At 35.3% G+C, this 22,845-nt stretch overlaps 1 protein-coding gene across 3 annotated transcripts in view; it reads left to right on the forward strand.

Moving 5' to 3' along the window:
- HBS1L (HBS1 like translational GTPase) overlaps nucleotides 1-22,845 on the forward strand; it is a 62,897-nt gene that overhangs the window by 28,976 nt on the left and 11,076 nt on the right. For 2 of the 3 annotated variants that reach the window (XM_062572518.1, XM_062572521.1), the window contains 6 exons: nucleotides 7,790-7,898; nucleotides 15,520-15,776; nucleotides 16,234-16,399; nucleotides 18,636-18,753; nucleotides 21,429-21,575; nucleotides 22,264-22,338. In XM_062572518.1, coding sequence (XP_062428502.1) covers nucleotides 7,790-7,898; nucleotides 15,520-15,776; nucleotides 16,234-16,399; nucleotides 18,636-18,753; nucleotides 21,429-21,575; nucleotides 22,264-22,338 — 872 coding nt within the window. The remainder of the gene's footprint in view (nucleotides 1-7,789; nucleotides 7,899-15,519; nucleotides 15,777-16,233; nucleotides 16,400-18,635; nucleotides 18,754-21,428; nucleotides 21,576-22,263; nucleotides 22,339-22,845) is intronic. The other variant, XM_062572519.1, reaches the window with a different exon arrangement.

Genomic DNA, 22,845 nt, shown 5'->3' on the forward strand with positions numbered 1-22,845 from the left:
AACTCTTTTGGAACTGTAGTTTTGGGATGGCGAATTGTTGTGCTGTTTGCATATTGTGTTCTACAGAGAATTTGGCCCATGTTCATGGTTCTTAGGAAAATCACTCAATAGCCTGCTGTATCACCTCAGTGTATCAAAACCTTAAAAAATACCTTGTAGTCAGGTACAAGTAAATGTTTTCAATTCAGCATTTTTCAGTGAAAATGTCTACTCCTGATTTCATGGGAAAAAAAAAAGATCATATTCACCATCTGAAACTTTGCAGAGAAGATAATACTTATAACAACAAGACAAAGTTACCTGGAAAACCCCTGACTGTGGTTTCTATTTAGGAAATAACCTTTCTTTTAAAAAGAAAAAGTTCAGTGTTCTTGTTTGGGGGAATTGTTTTTAATATCTTTTGGGTGGTTGTGTCTCAATACTGTGGGGGTGACTTAGCATGCTACCTTTTTTATTTTGGACTGTTACATTTAAAAGTGCTAGATATTCAGTAACATTAATTGTACATTGCAGTTCATACTAATATATTTGGTTGTCATGTTTCTTCCTAAAAAAAGTCTTTTGAGTTGGTAGAATTTAGATACAAGAGAATAATGTTACATATTTTTTTAAATTAACATATTGATTAGAGCTAAGGGGTGTTTCTTTGCTATCTGAGGTGCTCTTCAGAGAGCTGCTGATGCTTCTAGGATAATAGAAGAATGAGAGAGACTTGTAAAAATCATTTAAGATTTCCTTTCCTCATTATTCTGTATTGGTTTAAATATTTACATGAAAAAGGATTTCTTTATTTTGGATTTATTTCTTGCTTCTCACATGTGTGGCAAACTGCCACTTTTCATCAAAAGGGATTTAAATGCTGGGATATAGAGATGAGTACATTGCAAATTACATGTAGGCAAAATCTTTTAAAGGTTAACTATGTAAATATAGGAAATTTGGAATGTTCTAAATTCCATGGTGGAGCACATGTTTGAAATTCTGAGCTGTATTTCCATCACTATCACACTTTGATATTACTAATTCTCTATACCATGAGAGAGTCTTGCTAAGATATTTGTATGTTGTAAGTTAGTAATGGAGATAACTGCCACTGAAGATCCCATGTGCTCTGTGGAAAGCTTAACTAAAGAATGTTCTGTGAAATTTGTGATAGTTTAATATAAACTATACAAAAAATGATCATATTCACTACTATATCCCTTTAATTTAACATACTTTATATATCCCAGTGTTCTTTTTTCTAAGTGCTGTGAAATTTTGAAGTTGAAAGATACTACTGTACTCTTAAGGAGAATTAAAGGTTTTGCTTAGTTTGGAACTGCTGAGTTTTATAGCATATATGGAAGGATGTAAACAGTTAAAGCATGTCAACTGGGTAGGTTTTTGGTATTTTGGTTAGCATTTCAAAATAGCTGGTTACAGTGATGGATGTGTGTAATTGGATGTTAATGTAAAAATGTTTGCTGTACATTGGGCAAGCAGGTGATAGATACATGCTTCTGAGTGTGAAGTTTGCAAATGGTCAGGCTGGCATCTTTGCATCTCTTATCTCATGCATTGTCCATATTTGGAAAACTTTCACATTTGTAATGCCTTAAAATTGGCTTTAAATGATAGCATAACACATAGCAAGGAAAGTGCTATCTTGATATAGGCTTTGGTTGTTCAGTTTACTTTTTGGACAGAACTATGTCTTGACTGACTGTGCTTCCATTATTACTAATATGCTCAACAGTTGAACACTGCCAGTAGTGTAAGCAAACTTTTTTTTTTTTTTTTTTTTTTTTTTTTAATAAGTGAGTCACAAAACATGCTTGGAACAAGCTCATGACACAGTGATATAAGCACAAAACCAGTACACTGCCTTTTATCTTCTATTCAATTGGTGGATGTTGCTGCATAATGGGTAGACAAGGGTGTAAGTGACTTGCTTGTGGTTATATAGAAAGTCTGTAGCAGAGCAAGGGATGCAAACGGTATCTTTTAGATCAGAAGACCTGGTTACATGTATATGTTTTTCATGGTGGTTCTGGTTTACATAGCTGCTAACCCATTCCCCATAAGGTTGTTTTATACTTTTGTGTGTGTGGGGGGGGACGCTTATGTTGCTTTTAAATGATTTATCTAAACTGGATATACAATAATGCAGTTTACTGCAATTTGTTAGGAAGCTTATTAAATAAGAGCTTCTAGTTTAAGGATAAATATTAGTGTTTAATATGAATTTTTACTATTAAACATCACTAGAATAATATGTTGGAAAACTTTGTACGGAAAAAATCATACTGTCATTCCAACAATGAGATTGTGCTGCACAGATGATGATGAGGGTTTCTTGGGAATATTTTGTTTTCAGTACAGAAGCGTCTGTCAGAAACAGTCGAAGAATTTTTTGGTTGTCAGTAGAACTAAAGGAGCTAGTAATTCTATGTACTCCTCTGCCAGTGCTAGTACACTGCTAGTTATTTTGTGTGGATAACTTATTTTTACACACTTTTTCCCTGACAAAACTAGATTCAGAGGTTCCTTGGTGCTTTGCTACCCTCCTAGTTGTAGCAGTGTAGCTGTTAGGAAACATACTGAGAAAGAATTGCTGAAATAAAGTAAAACCTCCCCAAATGAACAAACACCAAGTGTTTTTTTTCAACTGCAGATGGGTAACTTGTGGAGAGTAGATGGGACTTACTAAAATGAGTTTGCCATGTGAGGAAGCATAGATGGAAGACATACCTAACACCCTGGGATTCTTCCCTTCTTGTTTTGCAAACTGAACTCTGGCATGATAAAAACTGTGGTTTGTTTTGTGAGAAGTGGCCTCTCTGTGTAATGGTGAAGTTGACTGGAAGTTCCAGTGCCATTGTACAATTTACCAAGAGGAGTATAGTTTGGAAGGAGATGTATGAGAATTTGCTATGTAAGGGTAGGAAGAGAAAACTGGCATTTTGTTTTTCTTGTTGAAAGATACAGTATCTGAACTAAGCCAGAGTAGATTTAAATGTTCAGTGCTAGTATGTGTTTCTCTGGATATGCCAACAAAACCTATTTTTGCTCTCTACTTTATTTGATATCAGAATTTGTTAGCTGAGATGGTTGCTGTTTAACAGGCTCCTGTTATTTTTATGTACCTCTAAACTGCCTGGGAACAAATAGACTAACGATTGACTGTTCCAAGCACTGAAAAAATAACTATATCTCCTACCTCCAACAAAATTGGAGAAAAGATCGGTATTTACCTACCTGTTGTTTTCAAAATGTGTGTGTGTGTGTGTGTGTGTGTGTATAGAAACCTGAAAAGAACGTTTCAGGCCTATTGTACGTGATAAAGAAGCACACATGCAGACAACGCGTACATATTTTTGCCAATCCTTACAACCATTTTTACAAAAGAAATCCAGAACCTAGGGAGTTGCTTATGGTAAAGGAATATGATTGACTATATCCATATAATTCTACTTTTCTAGCTTGACAATAGTTTCTCTGGGTGTTCATTTTGAAGCACTCTGTTTTGTTTGCTTCCTGTACATGTGTGTCTGTGTGAAACTTCCTAATTTTCAGTCTGCAAATACTTTGAGGTCAGGCTTTGGAGTTGTAAGAATTTTGAAGTTAGAGCTAGTACTGTTACATAACGATGTTTGGCCAAATCAAAAAGCTTTTCAATCAGAAGACCAAAGTGCAATCACAGGAAAGGTAAAAGCAAACAAACAGAAGACTGATGAAAGGGAAAAATTCCTTGACTGTCAAATTGTCAGTACTGCCATAGTAGTACTGGAGTAACATCAGCATGGTTTTATTTATTCCCTTTGCTATTAGCCTCATCCTAATTTAATGCTGAGACAGGTGTATTAGTGGATGTTTTGTTTTGTAGTAGTGGTTGTCTTGTAGATATGATATGCTGTAGTCCAGCTATACTGATGTCAGTATAGCCTCAGTAGTATTTTTCTGAAAACTACTATTCCTGAAATAGGAAGGGCTAGAAGTTTGATTTTTTAAAAGATTTTGAACTGTGATAACTGTCATACCGACAAACACTTATATTTTTATAATTTACAAATGTATGCTTTCTGTTTTCACAAATGGAAGATTTCTTTAACTTTTCCTGGTATTAAGTTAGTTAATTGGCAGCATTTTTATGGAATCCCCTTTTGAGTAAAGGTGCTTGCTCTGGAATTTGACAGATTGGCAAATTAGTGCATGTATTTTATATGTATATATGATCCTCTCATTTTTATTTTTTTGTAATGTGTGGCTCAGTTAAATGTTGCAAGGAGGCATTGGGGCTTGCTGGGGAGGCAAAAGTATGAATAGTAATAATGAATAAGTTTATTAAAGGTGCAACTGTCAGTATGGCCCTTTCATTTTTATTTCATGTATTCCCTTGATTTAGGAAACATATGTTGTTTAGTTACTTAGGTTTGTGCCTAAGGATGCCCAAATGGCAGTAGGTCTGAAGGATGTTTATAAAGACTTCTTTGGCAAAAAGCTTATCCTTTCTCTTCAGAGGTTGATATTCTCACAGCTGCTCTTGTCCTAATCATATTGGGATTGGGAAAGCTACCAGGCATTTTCCAGGGACGCAACACCTTTTAGTTGCCATAGGATACTCTGCTTGATGATTAAGAAGTATTTCTGTTCAGAATCGAATCAGTGTTGTACATTGACTTTTATTGAGTTCCAAGGTACAATTTTAAGGATCTACATTTGATCTGTTAAGTGCTAAATAGTTTTGGCCTTGTCTGCTAAAGCAGATAAGAATTTGTCATGCAGTTCTCTGCAGTGCCCTGTAGATTAGATAGTAAAGTATACTCCTTTCCTGAACTTCTGTCCCTCATACTGGAGTTCATAATTATTGACCTTCAGAGGACAAAACAAGGATATTTGGTTTGTCCTCCCATCTAGCCTTTGAAAAGGATTGTGAATCTGAAGACTTTATATAGAGTAACATTTTCTTCATAATATTATTAATTTTTAACGGTATCTGCAGTGCACAGAGTGTTTTTTTTTTTAAGTGCAGTTGGACATTTCCTCCTGTTGTTAGGGTTACTAATAATTTTTGCAATTATCTTTGTATCTACTTGAATGTTACCATTTGAGGTGTCTTCTAGTGGTTTGGTTTGCTCTTGGTCAGCCTCCTTGCTGCACCCATTTTGAAGTGTTAGTGCTTAAAAATAAACAAACAAAACTACTCAGTGCTGTTAATGATCAATTTTATTTTGTCCCGAGACTTACGTAATTTTTTTTTTGCATCTTCTGGCAACTTTTACTGTTTTCCTAATATCTAGATTGAGATTTGTCTGGTGTTCTGTGTTGCATAGTGTGAATGTTGTAGGCTTCTTTTTTTTTTTGTTTTGTTTGTTTTTTTGGTTTTTTTTTTTGTTTTTCAAACCCTGTTTTCTTAACCTTGTTAGGTATTTTGCATATGGAACCTTCTCTCGTAACAGCATCACTTGATTACTGTACTGTGGTATAAAATATATTTCTTCAATGTGCATAATTTCAGATGCTTGCTGCATGCTACAGAAATAAATGATTCTGTCTCAACAATGTAGTTCTAATGAATTGTCTATTCTTACAGATTTTATCTAGAAAGTGTAATGAGAAGTGAGAAGTGTAATGCTTTTGAAGGTGATTATTTGGCTTTCCTTCAAACATGTCAAATACTTAATACCTTCAATATATTTCACTCTCCTTGTATGTTCAACTTTGGATCAGTGTTAAACACCTCAATAACTGCTGTACAGAGTGAAGCTGAAGTTCTAAATCATTTAGAGAAAATGTGTTTTGCCGAATCTGTAGCTTTTTAGTTTTTGTAACAAATATTGCTAATAGATTCCAAGTTCTATGTGCCAGTTGTTACTTTGGTTTCTTTCAACTAATCTCATTTCAATTTTGTAATTGTTTCTGTCATTTTTAATTCCAAACAGCCACATTTCAAACAGCATATTTTCTGAGAATTACCTGCAATTTAGCTTTCGAATGACATCTAAAGCATTCATGTTTAGCAGCTGAAGGAGATGGCTGCTTGAAAGTTGTTAGAATTGTAGTGGAGAGAAACGAACTAAGTTGGCAACAAAAGCAGTGTGATTTTTAATGTAATTCAAGTGATCAACTTTTCAGTCAAGAAATGCTGTAGGTGGCCTGTGTAGGAGCTTGAAGATGATATGAAAAGTTTGTATTTAATTGGTAGTCTTTGTCCAGTGACTTGAATTTTTTTAATCCTGGCTATTTGTTTGTCAACTACATTATTTGTGATTTTTGTAAAACATAATTTGTGCTATTGCTTTTATATTTTTTGTTACTGTTATTTCTTATTTGCAATGTACTTTGTATGCAACTGTTAAGAATGCTCCTACAGATTTTCTTCCGTGGATCTCCAGGTGGTATACAAATAAAATGAGAAACAGCAGATGAGACAAATGAGGAAGATGAAGACTAATCAATTAAATAACAGTGTCTCAGTCTATTGTGAGATTCTTTTTTAAAAAGAAAGGAAAAAAAAAAAAAAAAAAACAGCTATTTTGGTGTGCTGTCTATTATAGACCTGTCTGTGGTATTGTGTTTCCTTACCTGAAACAGATCTTCAACAGTCTTGACCACAACTTTATACGTAGCCTGTCTAGCAAAGTGATTATGTGGTTTCTAAGGTATAGCTCTCATACTTTAGATCACAATACAGAGTTAACCTACATGAGTAGGATCAAATGAGTGCACCAGCTCGTCTTACATTAGTAATCTAAAACACTTAAAATATTAATTTGATATTCAAAATAAGTATTGATATGGCTACGACTATTAGAATTGGTGGATTATATGAAGAATAGCTGCATTTTTCTAATTTAATTTTCAGCTACATCTATAGGTGAAGGATGGTTAAAAATTACAATTTAATTCTGAATCGAGATTATTCTGTTTTACTTTCCTACGTACATAGCGTCGTTTAGAACACAAGGTAAAGTTGTCATTCATGCTGTAAAGCTAGAATTTCTTTTTTTCTTAAATGGAGAAGGGATCATGGCATATTAAAGAAGGAATTGTGGAAAGGTTCCACTCCCCCTCCACCCAAAAGGTGGATCACTTTTTCTCGGATTTCCAAGAAATTACACTATTAGGTCTGTTGAATGTAATTTCAAAGAAAAATAAATAAAAAGAACCTTACTGTAATTGTATTTTCATTTAAATAGTAGTAAAATTTTGTACCTGTAAGGGAATTAAGATGTTCAACTCTGTTAATTACTCCTAAATTACTTTTAAATTAGCCAGCTTGGGAATTACTTGGCTACTTTGGCATAATTCAGTATGAGAAAACTATTTGCTCCTAGCTTTCAGGGAAACTTGATAGCCCACAGTGAGCTCTATTGCTGCTATTAGCAGTACTTGAGCTAGAGATTTTACCCTGCAGTAACCTAGAGACTCAGTGATGTTAAGGCAAAAGTAGAACTCTAAATAAGAATTAACCTGATCAGCTAGTGAGCAGCTACAAAACTGCAAAACTTCATCTTCCTTATCTTGCATAAAATACTGCTGGAATTCTACAGAACTCTTGTCAAATAGTAAAGCTCTTAAATGGTGCAGCTGTCACCTGAATGAATTGAGAAACAGATGAGATTTTTTTTTTCGCAATAAATGTTTATAGGTTAATTTGAACAAGTATGTAACAAATGCAAATAAGAAAACTAACTCTGAGGGTTAATTGTTATCATTAACTGCTATTGAGTTGAAGAGAAGGAGTGTAACTTATTAAACTTTAGTCTCAATTTTAAGTTCAAACTTACTTTTTGTCTATTACTAGGAAAATCAAGGGATTCCCAGTCAGCCAGAATGGAATCTGAAATTGTGCCAAAAGTTACCAAAATGACAGTGTCTGGAAAGAAACAGTCTATGGGATTTGAAGTTCCATGGTAAGCCAAGCCCTTATACTTCAAGGTACATCAGCAGCTCTTCTTTCAGACTGATGCACCTGTAGCAAGTTTTCTTCTTCTTTTTTTTCTATTTTTACAGCAGTTTTAGTGTCACTCTCCAGAACTAACCATCTCAGCTTCTTGTTTGACTCATAATTACTTTCAGAAGATGGTACCTCACGTTTTGAGTTTAACAAATCCTTTCACTATGAATAGTGCAGAGAGACACCAGCTAGTCGGATTGTTTAAACATCCGCTTCATAGAATACTGAACTTTCTTGGGGTTCGTTTATTTTAAATTTAGTTCTCTAAGTGGAATTATGAAATCAATAAATCTTAACTGTAATTGCTTGTTCTTCAAAGGAAGTAATACATTTAAGAATAATTTACGGGGAAAATGATCACTTATAGCTAAATTTTGCCTTCCTCTGTAGCTTTTATTAACTTTAACAGGTGGCCAGGGTACAACTGCAGAGAAGAAATTGATCCTTCTTATGCTTTTGCTAAAATAGTGGTTGGGGAGAAATCAGAAATACTACTCAACAGTTCCAAGTTAGGGTATATCTTGCAAGAGCATAAAAAAAGTATGCTGGGTCAAGGTCCACCTTCAACAGTAGCCAACAGTGAATGGTTAGAGAAATATATGAGGACAGGTCAAGCGTGCTGGAAATATATTCTGTGAAATACCATTGCATGTGTCATTCTGTGGTGCATGCACCATGGATTAGCTTTTTTTTCTATTTATAACAGTTAATGGATTTTTCTTACTTGGATGTGCTGCTCTGTTTTTGAACCCAATCTTGTAATAGCCAGCATGTCTATGTCAAGAAATTCTGCAGTTCATCCACAGGAAAAAGATTAGCAAGCATAAGCAGTGCATACTTCCCCACCTAGTCTCACAGTATTTGCAAATCTATCTGGAAAGCATTTTTAGGAGTAAGAGAGTATCATGGTCTTTATTTTACTGTGTTTTGTGCATCTTTAATGAAACTACATCGAAGGTAAGCAGTTACATCTACTTAGTATTTAAGTACATTTCATAGATGTGAGGCTGATATTACTTCCTTAAACCTTCCCTAAAGTTGTATGCCTGATAATTAACAACTACTGCATCTTATGTATGGGTGCCCACTCCTTGGGGAAGGAGGAGGTAAGAAGAATGTTTCCCCATCTATAGGCTATTGTAATTCCTGGATAGGTTAGAGGGATGACTTATTCTTTGAGAAAAATGATTGTTTCTAACATGATTCTCAGCCACTTTGCTTCTCTTCAGGGACCCTGAAATGCAGTTATCATTGTACTTGTTTCTATTTTAATGACGTGATTTTCTGTGACAGAAGAGATTAACTCTTGAGGACTTGCTAGTAATCTCTCTTGAGTATAAATCGTCATCATTGTGAAGGTAATTAAACTCCCTTAGAGCAATAGAGGCTTGGAAATAGCACTGCAAGTTGAATGAACATAGTAGCAGTCCTTATTCTATAGAATTCTCAGTCAGATTAGATAAAATAGGGAAAGAGTACAAGAGGAGAGTAGTATAGTATAGACAGCATGATAGTAGCAAATGTTGTATTAGTCACGTTGGGGGTGTAGATTTAGGAGGGGTAAGATGAGTGGAAAATAACAGCAGAGGAGTAGACATAGGAGTTGGCATTAGCTTCAAGCTAGGGAGAATAGAAATGAAGTGAAGCTGTTTGTGAAAGAAGGGTATGAGATTTTGAGCACAACTGATCAATATGGAAGGAAGTCCAATTGAAATTGGAAAGTTATCTGCAAGTCCAAAGAGTCTTGCTTCAAGGAATCTGTAATAGCCTCCTTTCTTCTTTCATCCCTGAGGCCCCTGTGGAGGCACTACCAAGGCACAAGGCCTTGACTTGAAGAACTGAGGTTTTGCTCTTGCACAGTTCTGCAGTTCTGAATCTGCCAGTTTTGGGGGAAGAGGCCTTGACGGTGTTTGCATTGTATTTTTTCCTCCCCTGCTACAGGGTATTGGACTTTGCTCTGCCTGATTCCTACCTACAGACTCCTTTCCACATTTTTTGTGTAAAGTCTTGCTGATGTGCTAAATATGGTGTGGTTAGCTGAAACACTAGTATTCTCTTATAAGCTTAACATGACTTTGCAGCTGTTAAGTATTCACTTCTAAATTTGAAAAAGAACATTAACCCCTTGCCCCAACCCCCCTAATTCTGCAGTTAACTCCTGGAATATTGGCAGCATAAGAGTCAGTAGTCAGTGAACAGAATGAATCTGTGTTTAACATTTAAGAAAGGCTATTTCTATTAACTTTTTTCAGCCCATGTTTTTATTGGTGTTGTGTTGGTAATGCTACTGCAAAGGATTTATAGACAATAAAGATCTCTGGAGTACGCAGTGTATATCACTAACCAAAAGCACAACATTATAAATTATTCATAGCAGTTAAAAGAAATTTGGATTCTAAAGCACCTGTAATAAATTTATTAACTTCTTCAGTTTGCTGTCTCTTGTTCCATCTCAGTATTTGTATGGTGCTGGTGCAGACACTGTAATCACTTGAAGTTGTTAAGTTTCTTACGTAATAGATATGAAATAGCTTTTATAATCACCTTTTGGGGGATCTTAAAGATAATTCATGGACTGTTTTTAAAACAGTGCCCTAGTATTAACAAAAGTAACCCCTCTTTGACTAGCTATGCAGTACATGCCTCTTGTTATGAGGCATGACCCTTCCTTAAGTGAATTTTACCTAAAATGGGAATGGATTATTAGGAGTCATGAATTGCTGTGAGCATTAATTGCCTTTAATGCTGATGCTGGATATTCTCAGTAGGACTGTATGTGGAAAATGTGGTTTGTTTGACTCTGACAAACTGTTTTTCTGATACTCTAGCAAAACTAATGACCAGGCTTTTTCTTCCTGTTTAGTCATGAAGGAAGCCAGGAAAAGATATTAGCAAGAAAGGGTAATTATTTTAACTAGCCTGACCAATATTGTGTAATTAATAATTTTGAAAGGGGAAATAAATGTAGACATTTCTGTAATGACTATAAGTACTCCGAAAGAGTCAGTTGTATAAAAATAATTCACTAAGCATACAGACTAGAAGATTGAAAATAATGCTCAAAAGCTAAATTATTCAGAGTTAGTCTTCAGCAGATAAATTTTTCGGGTGATTCTTTGAATGCGTGCTAGTGGCAACTTCAGTGAACACGCTTATGTAAGGATGAGTGATTTTTAGCATCACTTAATAGTATGTGCTGTATTCCTCTATCTCCTGGTGCTCCCAGGAAATGACGTAACCAGAATATTTTACTGAGTTTACCCTTATCCTTGTCAGCAATACAGAATATAGGAAATTTCTGATGTGGCAGTTCTAATTTTAACTAAGTCTTGTCCTTGCCAGACTTCTATATGTCATTTCTGATTTGCTGTCAAAAAGCTATGGTAAGCTTTTTTTGTCTTCTAGGACTGAGTAGCTGGTGATCAAGCTTTCTTAGTACCTGACCTCAGTGCACATACAAGGTACTTAATAGTTTTGTCTTTTTCAGAGAAGTCAGAAGTTGATGAATTCAAGGGCTGTGCAGCAGCAGCTAACAGTAAGTTGGCAGGCATGCTAGGCACAAATGCTGGTTAACAGAACACTGCTCGCTGAGACTGCTCTTGGCACTTCCACCAAGTTCTCTTGTAAAGAAAAAACAGTTGATTAGGAAGTACAGTAGGAACATACTAGATACTAGAACTATATGTTCTGTTTTGTGGCGAATTTTTCAACAGCATCAACTAATTTTGAAAAATCTTGATGGAAAAGACTTACTGGAAAACATTTTCAGTGTCATTCATTTTTCATCAACAGTTAAAGATGAAGCTCCTTAACATTCTTTTGAACTTCTTTGAGTTGTTACCAAGCTGTTCAAAAAATTACTTATCTGTTTGCCATGAGGGTCACATAACCATCAAGGTTTTATTTGCTACATCTCCCTATACTAGATCTTTCCAGGCATCCTCTTGTGAGACTTGAGTTGTACATTTCACCAGCAAATCCTCCTATCTAGAAGAGAGGGGCTATGTAATTGTACTTACCAAAAAGCTCCTCCTGTTCTCCTAACATGGCTCACCAGAAAGCTGAATCCTCTTACAGAGAGAACCTGTAAGTAGGTAATATGCTCTTTCTGCTATTAGGATATTTCTTCTCTGAAGCAGCCAGTCTGATCATGGCACAGACTGTTATAATACTTGCAAAATGTGGTAGTATCTGAAACCTAGAAAAGACTTAATGGAACAATCTTAACTTTTCAGATATTGTACCCCTGAAATAGTGGCAAGTCCTAATATTATAGTTGCTAGAGTCATGTTTCGGTCATTATTTCAGTAGTGTATCTAGCACTTTTTCTTTGCACTGCCCAAAATAGAAAATGCTTGACAGCCATATTGTGTTCATGGTAAAAACTACTTATAAGTGAGCGAACAATTATTCATCTGCCAGTAATCTTGATTCTCTGAGGTGCTGTAATCCATGTGGATTCTGCAACTCAACATCCATCCCGCTTTATGAAATCCTTACTGAAATATGCTTTGACTAGCAAGAAAATCTGAGGCTGGAGAAAAACATTACCTAGATAAACAAATAGACTTTAGAAGCTTATTTTTCATGATACTTTTTTGTCTTTTGATAGGCTTGATGTGACAGTGTTTGAGCATTTTGGAAAGCTGTAGAAAAGTCTGAGTTAGATCTTCAGTTTGCATTAATTTTGGTTTCATCTAATGTTATCTTTTAAAGATTTTTGGTTGTAAAAATTTGATTTGAGAAATAGTGTAGACATTGAAAGGAAGAAAAAAATGGGTTACCAACTTCAAAGGCTATTTTGATATCGCCCTACAAATACAAATATACGAATACGTCTTTCTAGAACTTTTAAATGTCAGCATTTCAAGGAAAAGCTTTTGATACCAGTGTAAAATATCATATCTACATTACAGTATGACTTTTGCATATTAGCAACAGTCATAATACTTCAGTGTGAAAGTGACAGATGTTATACTAACACTGTGAACTGAAATTTATCTGAAAAAAAAAATGACTTGGAAGACCGGAAGAGTCTTAATCTTGATAGAAGATGTCTAATGCAAATAAACTGTGAATACATATGACTATTAATACATGGCTTCAGGCCAAATGGGTCTAGTGTACTTTACAACATTCAGACACTTTTAAAAATATTGTTAGAATATATAGAAAGGTTTGTCACTGCAGTTCTGCACATATTTGCATTCCATTACCTTGATTGTTTTCAGTCAGCTTCTTTGAGGTAGAATGCCTCTGAAAAGATATTGAAAAAGATAATCGTTGCACAATTCTAGAATAGGTTTTCAGCTTAAACTTAATGTGCTATTTAAAGAAGTTTTAAAACTCTCTTCAGATAATAGGTACTTAAATTTTCTGTAAAAGGTAGCATAAATAACTAGTTCTTCTGTAGAATGATTCAGGTGTTATTACATCTACAGCTATGATGAGCTATTAATTTTGGAGTTTAGGAAACTAAATACATCATCTTTACAGGGAATTTTAGCTTGTCTAGATATATATTGTTGATTGGAGCTTGTCTAGGGCTGTATTTGATGATGAACTAAGGCTGATTTCCTAGTATCAGATAAAAATGTCATGGTTTTGTGGCCCAAAGCAGTAATTTTGAGATAAACTCACCCTTTCAAATTATTTTGAAAGGGTTGATAGGTTAACTTTTTGTGAGTAGAGTTTATGTAGAATTATCTGTGGATTATGCAGAGGAACAGATAACATCGGTCCCCCTGCAAGCAATTTGGTTGGCATAAACTAACTTGTGTGCTTTACTAATTTGAGAGAATTGAGATTTGTATCTAACCTTGATGCAAGAGCCAGCCTTTGGTTGTGGAACTGCCGTCCAAAAGCAGATGCTCACAGTTCTACTTCAGGGTTTAACTGGCAGTCAGGCGAAAGCTTGACTCTGGGTCTTATGAAAAGGTGACACAATTAGCAACATATCACACTGGTACAGTACTGGATATTTATCTCTGAAACTGAGGGGAAAAAATAAGACCTGTAAAATCACCAGTGTTGCTTACTGCAATAATGGGTTGATTTTGCATTTGGTCTGAACATTTCCTAGGTTTAAGTTTTTAGAATGTAATTCTTAAATTGCTTTGTTTGTTAGACTAACATGTTTAAGCTATATTGTTTCTTGAGATATGTAATGGAAAGGGACTAATACAAAGGAAACATTCCTACTAGGACTGAAGCAGACAGAAAATGAGAAGTAATGTTTCATAATGTTATCAAATAAAAGCAGAGATGTTATGATGGGATTCTGAAGTATCAAAATAAGTAGTTTTGATTATAAAAGATGGAGAGGAAAAATGAGAAGTAAATTCTGGTAAGTAAATGAAAAGTGGAGGCAGAAAAATTCACTTATGAATTCTTCTTTCATTTCCATCTTCACTTACTCGTTTTCTGACAGGAATACAATTCTGTTTCCTTTTGTAGTCTTTTTCTTTTTTTGTAGTCTGAAAGACTACTTGAAGTGAGTTTCGCGGAAAGAAGTACACTGGTACTGCTGTTGGAAAGGATTTTCAGTCTTCCAAGGAAGAAGCCTCCTCTTATTGGAAAAAAAAATTAAATATTGTATTTCATAGGAATTTTCAAAATACTGTAGTGGTCAACGGTTTATATATTTAAGCATGCTATAGCATAATGTTGTCATGCCTTAACTGGTTCTGTTCCTGTCTTGCTGTGTACATTAAAGCCTTGCCTTGGAGGTCTGTCAGCCAGCAGAAAAACTTTTACTCTGTGGAAATGTTGCTTTTAGTGGTCATCTCTGCCACAATAGGTGAAAAATCATATCACATATTTATTCTCAGAACATTTATGTGAATTGGGAAAATACCACCATTTATAAATCAGAGAGGAAAAGCATGAGAGTGTAAGAGGATAATATTTTTAGTATTATTCAGTATTAAGATTAGTACGGTAGATCCATGGTAGAATGTGGTGGAAGAGGAGAGGATTTGGGAAATCCAAATCTCGTTAGTCCTAGATGCTTTTGTGTTTTATGCATGAAACAGTTCTGTCCTGATGAACATAACTTGTCTATTATGGCTCTGTATAAGCATTGCACCCCAAATTGCAGTGCAGATATGCTTAGTATCTACTCTTTATAGTATATTGCTGGTGTTCTCGCAATAGAGCATCACTGCATTCAACTGCATTATTTCTAGTGTAAGTGAAAGCTGTTTTAAGATTGATATTTCAAAGTTGACATAGGCTTCTTATTTCAGAGAGGGCTAGTTCTCAGTAGCTCTTCTTTGTAGCTGTACTTTTCCTCCCTGTTAAAAGAAGGGTCTGTGAGAAGCTCTTGTTTGTCTGTATTTCGCATAGGATTCTTTCGAATCTTGCTTTCATGCACAGTACTTCTTAGACAAGTTCAGAGTTGATATCTGTGTAGCTTGTGTGCAGTTGCTTTTCATTTTCACCTTAATAGGGTTGTTGTTACTTACAAAATACTTTTATCTGGAGCTTATATGACAATAAAGAGTACAGTATTTTTTCTCGTATTTGTACAATTTCTGTGACATTTCTATTTCACGTATTTTCTTTGTTTTCTCTAGTGCTATTACTGAAGAAAATGGCCATGTTAACACACCTCAGAAAGGTCTGTTAACTGAAGATGCCAGTGTGACTTCTGGGGTACCTGAGGCAGTCTCAAAATCTGCTATTTCACCCCAAATAGTGCAGGTTCCAGAAGAGCAGAATATGATGCCTACTCCAGTGAAAAAGTCAAGCAAGACAAAACCACAAATAGATGTAAAAACAGAGCTGGAGAAGAGACAAGGTGGAAAGCAACTACTTAATTTGGTGGTAATAGGTAATACTGTTACTTGCCTAAAATGTAAATATGTAATTATAGAGATTAAAAACTGTTAATTGGATCTAGAATGGTACAGAAGCAAAAGTTTGTTTTCTTTAGGGAAGAGAGGTCTCAAACTGTTCTCAAGCACATCTACTTGACCATTGTTCTTTGGAGGGAGTCACATTCAGACTTCATTGACTAGAATATGAGGTTGACTGGATGCTTAGTCTTCAAAGCACAGTAAAATGTGGTTTGAATGGGTTTCATTCTTGCAGTTTTTTTAAAATATGAATTTGGAGGTGCATTTGGCTGTCACAAATTACCTGTCTGTCTGCTTCTTTGCCTTATATGATTGTAAAATTCTGTGGATTGAATAAGCCTTATTAATACGTGTGATTTTCAGTGCATTTTAGATTGCGCTCTGTCTAAAGTTTGTAAATTAATAAGGTTAATTTAATGTTTCCTTCCTTAGGACATGTTGATGCAGGTAAAAGTACTTTAATGGGTCATCTACTCTACCTTTTGGGAAATGTGAACAAAAGGACTATGCACAAGTATGAGCAGGAATCTAAGAAGGCTGGCAAAGCTTCGTTTGCCTATGCGTGGGTGTTGGATGAAACTGGGGAAGAGAGAGAAAGGTAAAAATTACTTTTTTTGAAAGTAAAGCTTTTGTTAGTAAATATAATTCTACTAATCATGCTTTGATAGAAGCATGCTGAATGTTTAATGATACTTGCTCAATACTTACTAGCAAATATTTTAATAGTAATGTATATAACTGTACATTATCTGAAAAAGTAATATCCTGGTGTGCTTTTAAGAATTTGATTGGGAAGTTGAGTGTTTTTTCAAGTATTTGTGTTGTAGATTGCAGTGTAGGGCTACGCAGTAGAATGCTTCTAGTACCCAGATTTAAAGCTGTCGTACTGATTCATTGCTGCCAAGTTTTTCTGGTGGGTTATCTCACTACAAAAAAGGTATGGGTTACATCATTTGTACAAGGGGTGTCAGAATTGTAAGTTAAGCACTGCTAAATTTTGGGTTGCTGCATGTGACTTAACATTGCATTGAATATCACATCTATTCCTAACAACTAAATTGGTAATTTGTGATCACTGCCTGTAATTTATTAACTTGAATTACAAATTTAAAATTAAATTGTGTCGTATTGAAATATCTAAGGGGGATGCAGTCAAACTTTTTTAAAAAATACACTAAAGCTTTTAAGAAAATCATATATAGTTACAGACATGACATTCCTTGTTTACAATGTAATAAACACATATTCTTCTCTCTTACCATTGTGTTTCTAATTCTTACCTTGTGTATATTTAAAACCACAGGGCAAAGTATTTATCTAATATAAAAGATAATTTTTACAGTCACTCATCACCTATTTTTTCAAAGCATATAAACTCTCTAGTTGCAAAAGTAGCCTTGATAATGCCAAGTGATGCTGAAGAACATTGAGTAAGGCAGTGCCTATTGTGTGTCACTTTTATTGCTATTTTTTAAAGACAGATATACCTTTGCAGGGTCATGTGTGTCAGTAAACTCTTGCATGTGCCACAGCTTTCATTAACACTGTGAACACACCAACCTCTGTTTGGGGGCGGAGGGGTGAGGAGAAGAACAATCAGAAGCAAGTAAACAAAATGTAGGGGTGACCTTACAGCAGATAAGGCTTATAGTATTGTAGTAGTAGTGTTGTTGTAACCATATAGTCTAAGGATGTTAAAGAGGAAAAGCTGATGGGGAGAGGTAGCTATTTTTATTATACCAGTAGATGTAACTTAGTATAAAATAGACAGATTTGAAATTCGGTTCTTTTCACAGGTCTGTCGTAGAATAATTAAACACCAAATTAAGTACCTATTATTTTATTAGTACAAGCTACCTATGATAGGGTATAATTAGCATGTGAAACCAGAGACAGAGACCTGTATTTATTACTTGTGAAAAATAAAATGTTAATGGAAGGTAAGCTTTGTGAAAAATTGTAATGAGTGTGAAATTGTTATCACTTAGGAAATTTTAATTATTCAATAGGGTTATGCAGTTAGATATTACACCACTTTTCTGAAGATAATTTGTGATTTGTTACAGAGAAAGCATTCTGAATTGGTATTTTTGCTTGTTTTTAATTTCTCCTTATTGGAATTTTGTATTTTTAAATCAAAGTTTTATGGAGCCATCTCTAAATATTCCTTGCCATTGGAAGTAGAATATTTTAAGCATCTGTGGCAAAATGAGTAGTTTTGCAACTTAAGTGCCTGTTTCTGTTCATTGACTGTAAAGGGAGATGCAGCTGACTAGCTCAGATGCAGACATGTGCATGATAGAAGTCTGCATTTGATCAGATGAATCCATCCTTTGTGTCATGCAGAAAACAGTTGTTAACGAGATGTGGAACTGAGTCAGAGCTGTGATCCCGTCTTGAAAATAAGTAGTTTTGAACATGGATCTTAGCAAATATTATAACCTTATTCCTATAGTCCAAACCTTCTCTTTTTATTTATTCTTGACTATGCTTCTGCTTTTGTATTATGCCTATTTCTGAAGAGCAAATGATTGAATTAATGATTCAAATACCTAAAGTTTTCTCTTCGTGTCTCACTGTGCTTGTGGGTCGTAGTTCCTTGCCATGGAATTATTGTTGATTCTAGGTATTAGTTTCCTTCCTAATTAGAATTACCTAAAGATAACTCTAGAGATCTGCTTCCCATGCAAGTAGGTTTCTTTCTGTCTCTTGGTGCAGGCTAAATGAGATTAAAGCTAGAACGCATACAGTTTCACGACTGCATTACCTTTCTTTGTATTTTTGTGAAGCTTTCAAAACAGTTGTAATGATGTTACATGTGTGCTTCATTTAAGGGGAGTAACAATGGATGTGGGTATGACCAAATTTGAGACAAAGACTAAAGTAATTACATTGATGGATGCTCCAGGCCATAAAGACTTCATTCCAAATATGATCACAGGAGCTGCACAGGTAGATATATTAAACTCTTTTTACAATAGTTTTATTATGTATAACATTAAAAAAAAATTCTTCTTCCATTTAAATCTAGGATGAAATAGAATCATTGATGGCACTAACATAGCTTTGAAGTTTTCATAGGTTTTTCTAAACTTAAAAATCTGTTAAACTTTTTAAAGGCAGTCAGTTCTCTTTTTTTGGTAAGTGAGCTCTTTGGAGGAGAGTTTCATACTTACTAGGGAAGTAATTTGAATACTAAGTTACAGTTAGATAAATCAAAGAGTTGAGTTGTTAAAGCTATTCAAATGTGACAGTTCTACTCAAGAAGTTCTGTGAAATTTTTTTTAAGTAAAGAGGCTTTCAGCTTAAACAAAGAAAGGTTGGCCTAGGTCAAACACCAGACTTTCTCAGATTTAAGCAAATATTTTGTATGGGATGACTAAATGTCATATAGATGCAGGTTATACAGTGTGCGTATATATTCAATAGGACATCTGCAGTGACTACAGGCCTCTATTGCTTTGGAAACTGTGAACAAAGTTTAAAATTTTGGGGGCCTATTGAATTCAGTATGGCATTTACCATTCTCATATAGATGAGTTATTTAATTTATGTATATAGATCACTTGCTCCATTTGATTTATTATCTGATTACCTGAAATAAAATGAGTGATATTTTTCCCATTTAAAAGGGCACCCTTTTTAAAAATAGTGGAATTGATTCTCAGAAGTAGAAAAGTTGGTGTAATGAAAGCTTTTTTTTTCTTTTTTCCCTGTCCTAAGGCAAGCTACTGTTCAGAGGTGTTTTTGTGTGTGCTGTTACCTTAAATGGGAGTTCTATTTTAAGATCTCAGTATGCTTTGCAAAAGTGGGTAAATTTTGTAATCAGTTTGACAGATAGAGAAGTTGGAGGGCTATGAGAAGACCAATTTGTCCAAAATTGTGCTCTAGGTCTGTAATAGGGCCTGGGTAAGAATTCAGATATCCTGGCTCAGTGGTTAGGCCACAGGATAGTCAGAGGTTCTCAAACTGTGGTGTAGGGCTTGTATAATCATCTATACTGTGAAGCACATATTACAGGAAGCTCATGATTTTTTAATTAGAAATGGATTTGTAGTTTCAGAACACTCGGGCACACTGTTTTCGTTACAATTTTAATTCAAACTAGTTTATCTTTTGAAATAAGTAATACAGAGAACATGCATAAGAAGAGATCTACCAGCAGTTGTATCAGTTCGGCGGAAGATGAGGCTGGCCAAATATGACTTGACATATTTCTGTGTTCCCTCAATTCTCAGGATTGTGAGGGGCCAGTCTATTCTGACATCTCTTAAGGGAGTCAGTGAAGCTTTACAAGTCTTCTGATGCCTCTTAGAGTAGTCTGAACACTCTTAGGAAATGAGTGGAAGAAAGCAAATGTGAAAGTTACCCTGATGCCTTTGTATTGCTGGGAATTCCACCACTGCAAGGTGAATCCCCAACTGCTGTTATACAAAATGCAAATCAGCCTTATCAGGGTCAGGATCTGGCCTCTGATACATAGCATTAATAAATGGCTAATTCATTTTAGTCCCCATGTATAGTTTTACAATTTAGAAAATGCAGGTGCCTTTTTTTGAGGGAGGGGTTTACCACAGTGCACATTTGAAATTAAGAGTTGTGGGGAAATTCATCCCTCATCCTTTTGCCATTCTCACACTTGCCCAGTCTCATTATCTGAGGTGAGGGGAATTCAGACCGAGGCAATATGATCTCTCTAGTTTCCTCTCCTGATGTCCAGAAGAATGTGTATATAAGGAAGAGGAGAAAGCACTGCTTTTTCTGCTCTCTGTCCATTATGTCCACCTCATCTGTGCTGTGAAATCGTCTGTCTTGAATCTCTCTTTTGACACCAATGCTTTTATTGTACATTAGCAGCATTTAAGGCTGTTTGCTCAATCTCTGTTTTTTTCCTATGCTTACATACCAACTTTTACATGGTGCTGTAGACAGCATAATATCTATTTACTGTTAATATCCTGGAAGAGATTTATTCTAGATGTTAAAATATGTAATCGGCTAGTTAAAATTTTCTGCTTTCCTTTCGGTGTTTTTGAGAGCTTTAGGGGTGAACCACAATTACAGTCTTATGAATTTTGGCATGCTTCAGCATGTTGAGTAGGCTGTGAAACATCCATGTCCAATGTGGAGTGGACTGATTGTCCCAACTATAGTCAGGTGGTTTATCCGCTATTTTTGCGGCTTCTCAGTATGAATGTGTCCACACTCAGGCTTCTAAGCAGAGTCTTGGGCATACCCAGCAGGGAGAACAGAGTATGTTTCTCATATCCATTCTTAGCTTGTGGAGCATGGGCCACTTGTATTAACTTGAAATCTGTGGTGGACATCCGTGGTGGCTAGTTTGAAGAAGGCAGGTTCCCCAAACCAAGAGTTGGCTACTATTTAACATAAAATTGTGGTTTATGGCATGAGATGATATAATACCATAATATCTTGCTGATATGAACATGGAACAGGAAGACAGAAATAAGCAGTTTCAATTACATTTGAGGCATATCAGTATTCCTTCTGTGTAAAGTACATTTTGTATGAAATATTGCTAATGGACATATTTACCTGGATTATTTCTACCTCTTAACCAGTTGTTGTTGTTTTTTGTTTTGTTTTGTTTTGGATTTTTGGTCTAGGCTGACGTGGCAATTTTAGTTGTGGATGCTAGCAGAGGAGAGTTTGAAGCAGGGTTTGAGACCGGTGGACAAACTCGAGAACATGGATTATTAGTGCGTTCTCTTGGAGTGACTCAGCTAGCTGTTGCAGTCAATAAAATGGACCAGGTACATGCTTGCTTTTTCTGTTTAATGGAAAGGCTTCCTTCCAGGATTGTGGTCCCTTAAGTTTAAGGGTCAGTACTTGTAAAGCTAAAGAATAAATGTTCCTTTCTTTCCTTGAGTCTTAGCTCTCACAGTCCCTGTGTTTAGACTTTACAATATTTTTCTTTCTGCTTATCAGTGTATTTTCAAAGCACATGGAAGGGCAGTTTGGATGCTAAAATGAGCAGAGGGATTCCCTCCAGTGCTTGTGAAAGTCTCCCTCTAGATTTCATAACTGTGTGGCATCTGCAAGGGTGGTCATCCACATCAAGGCCTCAAGAGCTTTCTTCAGACATTTAAATGGTGTTAAATGCTACTCTTAGCATTTTAAGTTATTACTGTGTCACATATGATCTTGCTTAATGTGAATTTTATGTATTTTTTTTTAAGTGCTATTTATTGACAAATCAGCTGATGGACTTTGAAGTTAATGGTTGTGTTGTTTGCCATCATTAAGTGTTAATGGGTATAGTCTCCATTCAACTCTTGACCCACCTGGAAGAATCTCATTTATAGCATCCTTAGATGCCATGGATAAAGAACATTTAGTGATTAGATGACACATGGCTATTTGTTCAAGTCTCAAGCTTAATGTAAGACTGCCTTTTTAACAATCTAGATTTTTAATCTCATAATCTCTGTTCTATTTTAGGTCAATTGGCAACAGGAAAGATTTCAGGAAATTGTCAGTAAGCTTGGCCACTTTCTTAAACAAGCTGGCTTTAAGGTAATGTAAATTTCTAAGATCTGTGTTGCTTTGTTCAGGCTTTGGGATGAGGATAGGACAAGACTTCTGTGTTGTTTCAGCTAAATGACTATTTTGTGTCACTTTCCTACTGGTACTATGTGCATGTAGTATAGCATTTTGCCTTCTTAATGGTAGAGTCTTTATTGAGCCTTGGATAAAGTTAGTCAGTTCTTGATACTCTAGTAATGTCTCCTCCTCTTTGTTTAGGTCTGTTAAATCTTTCAGATAGTCGCCTATTTTGTAGTCCATTGGGACTGTTTTCTACAAAGCAGAACAGACCATCATAATGCTAAAAATTACATGAGTTACAGTAGCTGGTTTTATATCAGAGCAGGCTTCATTGTGAATTATGAACTAGTAAGAACATTCTTTATTTGTCGTTCTTGATTATTGCTATCATATTTCCTTGGGTCAAACAGTCAGCTATCTGGACAGGTTATGGCCTTCCTGAAATTATGCTTGAACCAGCAATATAAACTGGAGTGT

The sequence above is a fragment of the Rhea pennata genome, chromosome 3 (genome assembly GCF_028389875.1).
Source record: "Rhea pennata isolate bPtePen1 chromosome 3, bPtePen1.pri, whole genome shotgun sequence".
NCBI lineage: Eukaryota > Metazoa > Chordata > Aves > Rheiformes > Rheidae > Rhea > Rhea pennata.